Source organism: Molossus molossus, unplaced genomic scaffold (assembly GCF_014108415.1).
Source record: "Molossus molossus isolate mMolMol1 unplaced genomic scaffold, mMolMol1.p scaffold_m16_p_3, whole genome shotgun sequence".
In the NCBI taxonomy this organism is placed as follows: domain Eukaryota; kingdom Metazoa; phylum Chordata; class Mammalia; order Chiroptera; family Molossidae; genus Molossus; species Molossus molossus.
The window spans coordinates 93,502,004-93,514,039 of NW_023425366.1; the positions used below are offsets into that span (position 1 = coordinate 93,502,004).

Genomic DNA, 12,036 nt, shown 5'->3' on the forward strand with positions numbered 1-12,036 from the left:
GGAGGAGTAATAACAATATGAATTATTAGTATACTACTTAGTGATTTTTAGTGTAAGTGTGGTTAGTGTTGCTTTATATAACTTTTACTTTATTTACTGCTGATATTTGAATTGATGCTTTGTTCATATTTGGTTTTGACATTTCTCTAGTTATATATTTTAAATAAGTATGTTTATACTTAACTCAGTAATATATTTAGAGGAAGTTAACCTATTTGTTAACATCTGACTACTAGGTTTGTTGTGAACGCTGTTTTAACTAACACTTTTGAATCTTCATTACCAAGAATCCTACAGACACTTGACATAGTCACACCGTCTACCCTTTAATTTCTAATATACATATCCAGTATGTGAAAAAATATAATTGTTTGGTAGTATCAGTGACCAATTATTAGTAGTCCTGTTGAAGATAACTTACAAGCCAAACCTGTATACCAGGGATCTGAATATAGATTTTCAGTGGCAATGAAAAACCAATAGCTTTAATGAGTCTTGACTATGTTGGTAGTTTACTCTCTCTAATTGTCAGAGGAGCCCTGGCCGGTTTGGCTCAGCAGTTGGAACGTTGGCCGTCGGCCTGCAGACCAGAGAGTGCTGGGTTCTGTTCCCGCTAAGGGCACGTACCAAAAATAAATGAATGAATAAATAAGTCATAGGACAAGATCTAACAATGACAAGTACCATTTATTAAATGCTTTCTCTGCCAGGCACTGATTCTCACAAGAGCTCTGCAAGGTGGCTGTTCTTTTCCTCAAGTTTTAGATGAGGAACCTGGGTTCAGAGAGATTTAAGTTATTCTAGGTCACACAGCTTGATGGAACTAGATTGAACCCATGTTTAGTTTTTTTACACCTAGCCACTTTGCTTCCCCTGAAGTAGAAAATGGAATCAGGAATTAAATCAGCTGAATTATTCTTAGTGTTTGTAACTGCCAAAAGACTTAGAAGTCAGCCTCTATCATATATATTGATTTTATATATTCATAATAATCAAGTTTGACCGTGAATGCATCATATACATTCTTCACAAGCTCCTATTTTGAATGAGAGAAAGTATTTTTGGAGCTCTTGCTGTTTTAATCGGTACTGTGTTAGACTGTGAAAGCAATTATTTCATTTATTCTTGGAGCAAGTCCTGTGAGGTGATAGGTATTTTCCTATGAAACAAGTTCAGTGACTCCCCCAGTTCAACAAAGCTAGAAAATGATAGTTATAACTATAATCCAAGACCATTTCTCAAGGCAGCAGCCTACATGACATCAAGAAACAGTCAAAAACCAAGGGGTAAGGGAGAGAGATACAAAGTGAAGTTTCTATTATTAGTGTCATACATATCATCTTAATCAGTTAGTTTTAAAAAGTATACTGAGTGTGGAACAGGTGACACTTTCTTGCAGGCTGCAAAAGCAAGACCATTCTTATAAAACTCAGAATGAAACATGATCTTTCTACCCAAATATTCTAGAAGTCACTTGATTTAATCATTTTAAATGTATCAGAAAGGCACGAGAGCTATTAGAAATGATTTTAACTCCGTTTAACTTTCTACATCCTTTTAATTAGTTCTCCCTCTGCCATGAAAGGCAGCGCTGTGAAAGCTTAGTGGAGTAGTACTCAGCTGGAGTCGAGGTACGCACAAGTGGAAGAACAAAATGAGAAAAAAAGTATACTTTTCCTCTTCTCTCCTATGTGAACTATTGCTTTTAGGTTTTAGTAACTTCTGAAATTCTAGTAAAGATGGGATCTGTGGAACATTATGTCAAATCGGGAAAAGGGATCCATAATAAAAAACCCAAATATTTGGAAAATATTTTCAGCTATTCCACAAGGTATTTATTAGCAAAAACATAGCATTGTTTCTGGGTCAGAATGTTTTATAATACAGTTTCTTGAGAAATCTCTTTTACCAGTGATAGCCTCATGCCAAGTAGCAAATTGTCCTTTGCTAAGAACCCAGCCTTGAATTCAGTGTATCACAAGAGGTTAGATCCAGATTTAAAAGTAATCAGGCATATTTGATCAAATTACTCTAGTACACAGGTTTTTAAAAATAATTAATTGCAATATTAAAACGTTTAAAATACTTTAATATTTGCGCTTAGATTTTAAGTTTCAAGTTTTATAAAAGTTGATATTTCATTTCTTTAATGTTTGCATATTTATGTTAGGTCAATAGATGTATAATTTATAAATATCCATTTATTTGTGATATATGTTCTTTTTTTTCAGTGATGGAGTGTATAATAAAATTTCAACTCCATATTTTAAACTATTCTCTAGATAAGAAGCATATTTCATGGTAGTTCTTGTTTAGTGTAGAACTTCTGTGCAACTCTGACAAATTATCATATCAGTAACAGTCATTGTCTGTAAACAGAGTATCCCAGATGTGTAATTTATATTTCACAAGCCAGATATTTAATCTCTATGATTGCTGAAGGATGGTCAACTATGGCATCCATATGGTGTTAGAATTTTGTATATAATAGATGTCTGTCCCTATTAACTAGCAGGAAAAAAATTTTGATTTACAACCTTAAAAATGCATGTGCTTATCTAAAATTTAAACTAATCAGAAAATGAATCTTGGCTAAATTAATAGAGCAATATAATAGAAAAACTGTTTTCATAGTGGCCCTAAATTCATTTCTCAAATTGATCGTATGGAATACTTTTTGGGAGCTGTTATTGGATGCTAAATAAAGTGTGTTCCATGAACAGATTAAGTATGGAATGTACTGGGTAAAAGTTATGATTTTTCATTGTTGGATTTCTCAGAATCTTTACGCTATTGTACCATATAAATAAATTCCAAGAAATAAATATGGTGTACAGCATCTCCCAAGCTTGTCTGACCATAGCACGCTATTTTCAGGGAGAGCCACTTAACAGTATTTCATAGAATACAGAACAGGGCGATGGTATATTTGCGGCAGATGTCATAATCAGAACTATTAGAAGATATGTGTCATCTTCTGCTTGCAAATAGACTACCTCAGATAATACATTTAATTTTCATTTTTAAAACGAAGGAAAATTTGGTAGTCCTGGGCTAAGCTTTTGTTGGAATAGGATGCCTATATTGAATCATTCTGTGGGCTTAGTAATAATTATGCAAATAAAATGTCAGCTTATGGTAGTAATTATGAGAATTTCATTATTTTAATTTGGAATTTAAATTTTCTTCTGGTGTTTGTAGAATCGGGAGGTGAACTGGATATTGTAGTGACCTCAAATAAAGAAGTGAAAGTTGCTGCTGTCCGAGATGCCTTCCAGGAGGTCTTTGGCTTAGCTGTGGTCATGGGGGAAGCTGTTCAGTCCAATATTGCCCCACAACCAGTGGGCTATGCAGCTGGATTAAAAGTGAGTAGTAGAAGACCTTCAGGACATAAAAACTGGCAGTAATCTCTTCATAATTCTGCTAATAATCCTGTGGTCAGTACAGAGCTAATTGGTTTTTACATAATGAAATGATCAGCTTGGTTTTAATTAAACAACTCTGTAGTGTTATGAAGATATAAGTGGAGTCTTAATTTAAAGAAACCTAAGGTGGGTTTTGATTATTGGGGAAGGGGAGGAAACACATACACAGAGCATAGAAAGAAAGTAAGTAGTCCTAAAAGATACTCTTAACCCACTGTTAACATTCAAATCAATTACTAAAGACGTAACTAGAGTCCCATAAGCTTTTTATTACTGTCACTATTAATAACACTTTACACTAACCAATTTCTTCAGGGTTAGAGTCCCATGAAACTCTAATCATAGCATTTTTGCCAACCAATCAATATATGATTTTGATTTATGTCTACTTCTGTTTAAATCCACTTTAATGTCTATATATTTGATTCATTGACATTAAACTCTCACAGCCAACAACACTGTAATTCATGCCTAAATGAGGCTTATCTAACACGTATATGTTCTCCATATGGTACAACACAGTCTTCTTTGCTTAGGAACATTAGACAGCACTATACTTGGAGCCATTTTAAAATAGCAAAATCACCAAGAAAAAGCACAGCTGAAAAATATAGCACTAAATAATTTTATTGAAAAGCCAGTCATAGTTATGACCATTGTTGAATAGTTTCTAGATTATAAACACAGATGTAGTTAATACCTATAAGCATTTATTTAAAACCATGAAATTTTGCCCAGCCGATGTGGCTCAGTGGTTGAGTGTCGACCATGCGCCAAGAGGTCACCCGTTCGATTCCCGGTCAGGGCACATGCCCAGGTTGTGGGCCCGATCCCCAGAGAGGCGCATGCAGGAGGTAACCAGTCAGTGTTTTTTCTCTCATCAGTGTTTCTATTTCTCTCTCCCTCTCCCTTCCTCTCTAAAATTAATAAAGAAAAAAATATTTAAAAAATAAAATAAAGCCATGAAATTTTAATTCTGTAAACCAAGACTTGTGGTATAAGTCCTTACAGTACAGGGTAAGCTCTAGGGGCCTTTGGGTATCTCACTTCAGTTCTGAGGTAATTACTTCAATGTGGCCTCTATACTGCCTAATTTTTTATCCCCTATACTTTTGGAAAAGAAAGGTAAAATTCCATTCTCAAAACATTGGTAGGGAGTGATATTAAAATTTCTCTAATTGTGACTCTTAAAGATACCACATTTAATTAATGTGGATAGAAGAGGAGAATAATGGTCAATATAACCCCCTCCTCATTTTCTCTTCTGGATTCTGTAAACAAAACAAAGAATTAGACTTGTCTACCTAGCTCGCTTCTATATCTCTTACAGGTGCTAATTAATTTCAATGAAATATTTTGTGACCTTTATGAAGTATAAAGTCCAGTGCTGTAGTATACTAAGAAATCAACAAACTTAGTCTCTGTTCCCTGGAAGCATAAAATCTAGGAATATTCTGTTGTAGTGCGTAGCTGAGATAACCACCTTCAAAGAGTTAGGGATGAATCTCTAAACATACCACTAACTCCCTAATAGTTTTTACTGAGTTAACATTTATTTAAACATTATCATTAAAATTCAGCCATAACTACTACCTCTTTGGAGGAATGAATAAGGTAAATTTATAATATCCAGTATAAAGAATTAAGTGTATCATTCATTATATTTTTTTTCCAACTCAATACCTGCCTCCTCATTCAGTATTATTAGATTTGGTGAAAACATATTTATACTATTTAGATTCTTAACATTAGCGATATAGGCCTTCAGAAGCCCTTTAGTTTTTCATGTAGTAAATTGTTACTGAATGCCTATTAGGTTAGACATGTGCTAGATAGGAGGGATGTAAGAGTGAGCAAACACACAGTCGTGATTTTATTGTAAATATCTTCTTTCATCCTTCATCTTTATAAGCTAATGTCTCGAATTGCTGTACCTGTTCTCATCCAGTTTTCACTTTCTGTTCTTTCAGTTATGTCTGAAGTAAATTCAGTTGTCTCTAGAAGTGTTTTAGCTTAATCTTCAATTTTTATTTGAATAAAAATTGACCCCTTAATCTCATATACTATTAAGCTCTGTTGTTCATAATAAAAATAGGTATTTATCCATGGCTAATTTTATTTAGAAATAGATTTTTATCTTGCTTTTTGAACACATTTTCACATATCACTCATGATCAGTGATTCTGAAGTGATTCAGTTAAAAGTAATAAGTGGCAACCTTGTTTTCATTAGTCTAGTTTTTAGTTTTCTACAAAAAGATATATTTAATTCATGATTTTGATTCATCTGTATAGTGTTTGCAGCCCTTCAATTTTGTTTCATTAATGGTAATAATATTCCTGAATAAGCTTTGGTGTAAATGTATGCATTTCCAGTTTTAAAAAACTGTCATTTTTGGTTCATATATTAAGGTTATATTTAAAGGGAATCAGAAAGAATAAATTTACTATTGATATTTTGCCTACTTAGAAAATTTGAGAGAATTGACTAAAAAACTACTGGGATTGAGAAAAGATTTTTATTCACTAAGAGGGCCCCTTGGCAGATTAACATTAAAAAACAGTTTATTTATATTAATAACCATTTAGAACATAGAATACAGAAATAATTTATTTCACAGTAGCAACCAAAACAATAATGCAAATTGGAATAATTTGGAAGGTATACTTCAAGCTGAGAGTACTGAGAGGAACATGATTGGACTTTTTACTTTTTGTCCTCTGTATTGTTTGAATGTTTACAAGTATATATGTATTTTCATAAATGTATGCACACATTGCTTATATAATCATAAATTAGTATATTTAATAATGAATACTTTGAATGGTTTCTAACCTACACTGTGGTTATTCAGGGTGCCCAGGAACGGATAGATACCTTGCGTCGAACTGGAGTGATCCATGAGAAACAGATTGCTGTGTCGGTAGAAAACTTTATTGCAGAATTGCTTCCTGACAAGTAAGAGGCTTGCTTTTTCTTTTCTTCTTCTTTAAATAGTTACAATTTTTGCCCGGCCGTTGTGGCTCAGTGGTTGAGGGTCTTCTCATGCACCAAGAGGTTGCCGGTTCAATTCCCAGTCAGGGCACATGCCCAGGTTGTGGGTCCAATCCCCAGTGAGGGGCATGCAGGAAGCGGCCAATCAATGCTTCTCTCTCTCCCTTCCTCTCTCTCTCAAAATCAATAAGGAAAAAAACCCATAGTTACAAGGTTTTTTCCTGTAATGAGAACTCTGGATCTTTCTTAGCAACTTTCAGATATACAATACAGTATTATTAACTTTAGTCACCATGCTGTACATTACATTCCCAGGACTTACTTTATAACTTGAAGCTTGTACCTTTTGACCTTTACTGAGCCCCCACCTCCAGCCTCTGGCAATCAATCACCAGTCTGTTTGCTGTATGTGAGTTCTGTTTTTTAAATTTGTTTTTAGATTCCATACATAAGACAGATCATACAATATTTGTCTTTCTCTGACCTTAGCATAGTGCCCTCAGGGTCCATGCATGTTGTCATAAATGACAAGATTTGCTTATTTTTTTATAGCTGAATAATATTCCATTGTGTGTGTGTGCCACATTTTATTTATCCATTCATCTTTCAGTGGACACTTAATACTGCAGTGAACATGGAGGTGCATATATCTTTTAGTGAGTGTTTTATAACTTCTCAGATGTGGATTGCTGGATCACATGGTATTTCTATTTTTTAATTTTTTGAGGCACCGCCATACTGTTTTCCATAGTGGCTGCACCAATTTACATTTCCACCAAGTGTATAAGTTTCCCCCTTTTCTCCACATCCTTGCCAACACTTGCTATTTCTTGCTTTTTTGAGGATAGCCATTCTAACAGGTGTGAGGTGATAGCTCATGTGGTTTGGGTTTGTATTTTCCTGATGATTAATGATAGAGCATTTTTTCAGGGCATCTGATGGTTTTATGATTCTGGTTAGTTAAAATGCTGGTGGTGTTACAGTTGATGTAAGCATCTTAAATGTAAAAAGTGTTTTGATTTCATGAAGCTGTTTTCAAAGACTGAACAATTTAGAAAATGTCATTGGAAGGATTTATCGGGAATGAGGAAGGATGTTAGTCCCTCTGAGCTTATTTTGTAATTTGCTAATAACTTTTCCAGTTGACAATATATTAATGATAGAGGTGGTAATGTAGAATTGTCCCTATTTTCTCAAGTGACATTTACAAAATGTTTCGCATGACAAACTGTTTGCATGCTCGGGTGAGTAAATCTCCAGTACTTGACCAGTGCAGATTGCCATTCTCCTCTCCCCGGGCAGGGAGTGAGTGCAGCTGGAAGAGTAGAAAGAAGAGGGCGGAGACTGCAAGGTTCCTCAGCCAGCAGCTCCAGTAATGAGAGAGAGAAGGGGGTTGGTGGTATGGTCGGTATTGCAATTTTGGATTTATTGTGAGGGGATATCTGGCTTGACAGGTTCAGGAGCATGGCAGTATTTAGAGAACAAAGTGGACTTTGGAGTTCTGGTGTGTGTTCACTGGCGCCACAGAAGTCTCTCTACTTCTGCCTTCAGTGACTCTACTTTTCAGGAAGTCCATGCCCACACCTAACAGCTGAGTTACAGCGGTTCTCTTCTATCTGTATTATACACAAATCATGCAAAATAAAATATTGATTAGTATACCAAATAAATATTTTTTATTGAATTCATTGGGGTGACATTGGATCACAAAACCATGCAGGTTTCAAGTTTACAACTCAAAATATCATCTACACACCATGTCGCCCCAAGCAGAGTCTCTGTCCCCGTTTTCATCCCCCTACCCCTCTTTCCCTCTGTTATCACCATTCTGTTGTCTGTGTTATATGTACAGATGTCCCCCCACTCTCCCCCTTCTAACCCTTCACCTTCTTTCATCCAGTCCCCCAGCCCCTTCCCCTCTCCCTCTGATAGCTCCCAGTCTGTTCCTTGTGTCCATGCCTCTGTTTCTATTTTGTTAGTCAATTTCCAAATAAAAGTATTTAATGTTAATTTGAAACAGTTTTAGGATACATTTCAATATTCAGCAAAGTTGCTTTTGTTATTTATACTTTGTTGTGTCTTTGAATATATGTCTTCTAATATATTTTATATTGTATTATACTTTATTAGATTGACATAGTTTTAAAAATAAGGACACTGAACATTTTCTGGCTGCATATTCTGTTATAGTATTGCAGTTTTAGATTTATTGAGTCGAAGAGACGGGATGTCCGGTTGACATGGTTAAGAGCATGACAGTATTTAGAGAACAGAGGGGACCTCGGAGCTTTTCTTTTCTTTTTTTTTTATTCTCACCCGAGGACATCCCTCCATTTTTTGTTCAGATAGAGCGGGAGGGAGAGAGAAGGAGAGAGAGAGAGAGAGAGAGAAACATCGATGTGAAGGGACACATCGAGTGGCTGCCACCCTCACGACCGACCAGGGCCGGGGACAAACTGCAACCGAGGTACATGCCCTTAGCGGGAACCGAACCTGGGTCTCTGTACCGCAGGCCGACTCCAACTGCTGAGCCAAACCAGCCAGGGCGGAGCTTTTCTAATGTGCGTTCACTAGCACCACAGTGACTACACGAGAACTTTCCAGGATGAGGAACTTTCAGTTATTTTTTTATTATTGTTTCCCATTCTTTTTCTCCTCTTGGAATTAAGACAACAGGGGAATTATATATATTTTATGGATTGTCCTCTTGAAAATTTGATTAGAAAAACATTTCCTTTTTGAAATCTCATTTTATCTGAATGATAATACTTGTTTCTTTTCATTTTGTCTTTTTATTATAACTTATTTAGCACATAACTTGAAACTCATTGTGTTGCAGATGGTTTGATATTGGCTGTTTGATAGTTGAAGACCCTGCCCATGGCATTCACCTAGAAGCATTCACACAAGCTACCCCACTGCCTTTGGAATTCGTACAGCAGGTTTGTTTTCTCCTTTTCTTGTTTATTTTGCTCCAGGGAAACTTCTGATGTTGTCTTCAAAATAAAATGTGGGCAGATGTTTTTGTTGGAAATAGCCTGTTAGAAGAAATACCAAAAAAAGCTATGTTTCAGTACCTCCTTACTTTTGTTTTCCAACTGTCTTTGAAAAGGTCATATTACATGATTGTTCACTATTTTCCTCATTTTTATGATTGTGCTCCTTACCCTAAGATGAAAAATTTACCTTCTTCTGCTGGTTTTATGTTCACCTTTCCTTTGGTTCCCCTTAATCTTCCTCTTCGGTGGTAAGTAGAAACCTTAGTGAAAGACACACGTTTACCTGTGCACATCATTTCTAGACTATAAGCATATAATGACTCTTTCTATATTTTTGTTACCTTAATTCTTTCTTGAACAAAATGGAATGTAAATACCTATTTACATTGGAATATTTGTACTCCTAAATGGCATTTTTGTTGACTTTTTCCTTCGTTTTATAAAATTTTCATCACATTTGTACTCATGCACATTGTCAAATGTCATCTCAAAACTTTCTCTTAAGTTATTTGGGAGTTTGAGATCCTGACAAAGCTATTGAATTCTTTCCCAAGAAAATACACATATGTGCTCACATATAAATTTGGCATGTGTCCTTAGAACCCCTGAAAGCAGCTTGTGGCCCTCTTGAACCTTTTACTTATACCATAATTTCTTTTCAGAAGTACAAGTAAGCATTTTTATAGATGTTAACATTCAACTTCATTATGAAGGTGATTATAAGTTTGTAAGCAAATATTATGCATATTGTGTTATACCAATAAATTAGAAAAATTGGACAAAATGGTTGGTTTTTCTAGGGAAAAGTAAATTGCCACAGTTGATTTATGAATTAGTATTAAGTTGAAACAAGTGAAATTGCTGTCTTTTTAAATAAAAAACAGTAGCCATGGCCGGTTTGGCTCAGCAGTTAGAGCGTCAGCCTATGGACCAAAGAGTTGCAGGTTTGATTCTGGTCAAGGGCACATACCTCAGTTTGGTCCTCAGCCCTGGTCAGGGTCGTGCAGGAGACAACCAATTGATGTTTCTCTCCCTCCCTCCCACTCTATCTGAAGATAAATGGAAAAAAAATCCTCAGGTGAGGATTAAAAATGAATGTCAAATATTGGCACTTTCATATGATTCAACCTCAGTGAAGCTTTCCAAAGGTCATCTCATTAACATAAGGCATCTTTTTAGCTCTTATCACTTAGGAAATTATCAGAGTTTTAGGAGCTGCCAGAAATTGGAATGAAGACCAACTACGTATTTCTTCTTAGAGTCCACCCCCTACTCTTCAAACACAGATCCCTCATTGTGAAACAGTCCTGAAGGTCAACAGATATTGGCAGATTACTACAATCCCATTCAGTTGTTATAACTGTCTAGTCCATCACAGCGTATGAAAAAGTCGCCAGGGTGAGGCTGCTCAGGATGGCAGGCTTCCATCTGATCTGTTCAGGTTCCTAGAGCAGAATTGGTGTCAGCAGTGTGTGGCTTCACTCCTTCAGGCGTCTGGTAGAGCACACCTCACAAATACTGCAGGTTTGGCTCCAGACCATCACGATACAGTGGTATCTCAATAAAGTCACGAATTGCTGTTTCCCAGTGCATGTATGTTATGTTTACACAATACAGAAGGCTAATAAGTGTGCAATAATAGCATTATGTCTATAAAAAGCAGTACACGTACCTTAATTTAAAAATGCCAACCAGCCCTGGCCGGTTTGGCTCAGCGGTTAGAGCGTCGGCTTGTGGTCCAGAGAGACCCGGGTTCAGTTCCCACTAAGGGCATGTACCTCGGTTGCAGTTTATCCCCGGCCCTGGTTGGGTCATGCAGGTGGCAGCCACTCGATGTGTCCCTTTCATGTCGATGTTTCTCTCTCTCCTTCCCGCTCTATCGGAACAAAAAATGGAAAAAATGTCCTCAGGTGAGGATAAAAAAAATAAAAATAAAAATGCTAACCATTATCTTAGCCTGTTGGAAAAAAGGCTGTTAATAAACTTTCTTGATGCAGGGTTACCACAAACCTTTGGTTTGTAAAAAAAAAAAGCAGTATCTGCAAAGCAAAATGTGAAATGTGAAGTGAAATAAAATGAGGTATGCCTGTATAATCGAGCTAAGAGACAGTATCATCTCTTACACTAAGCCTTTTGAGTTGTTAGTGTAATATCTGATTTTCCCCATTACATAGATCATTTGTTCATTCTCTTACCCATAGCTACTATTTTTCTTTCTCTCCATTTATACCCAAACTTTCCTACCTTTGGAAGAGACATTAGGTTTGGCCACTGTGCTGGTCTAGAGAGCAGGCAGCAATACGACTCTAGCAAGTGCTTTCCCTCAGCCCATACGGGCATCCTTTTAATAGGCTAGGTTCCCATTGCCCTCCTGCCTGCCCATGAATCAGGAAAGAATGAAATTTGGAGTACTGTACCACTGTTCAGTTTTTTCATCACTGCTAGGAAAACAGTATGCACTTCAGCCCACCCGGCTGATTTGATTTTACCTTAAGTCAGAATGGTGGCCTTCCCAGTGGATGTTGTCCATTCACCCTGGAACTGCCATCCGTAGGGCACTCTCCGTGCAAGTGGTTGTTTCCAGCAGCTCCTCAGGTGGCTCCAGAATCGGTCCTGCA

General features: G+C 36.4%; 1 protein-coding gene across 1 annotated transcript in view; it reads left to right on the forward strand.

Annotated features, from left to right (window-relative positions):
• PRRC1 (proline rich coiled-coil 1) overlaps positions 1 to 12,036 on the forward strand; it is a 31,685-nt gene that overhangs the window by 16,307 nt on the left and 3,342 nt on the right. Inside the window, exons 6-8 of the mRNA XM_036279486.1 lie at positions 3,202 to 3,365; positions 6,280 to 6,383; positions 9,259 to 9,361. Coding sequence (XP_036135379.1) covers positions 3,202 to 3,365; positions 6,280 to 6,383; positions 9,259 to 9,361 — 371 coding nt within the window. The remainder of the gene's footprint in view (positions 1 to 3,201; positions 3,366 to 6,279; positions 6,384 to 9,258; positions 9,362 to 12,036) is intronic.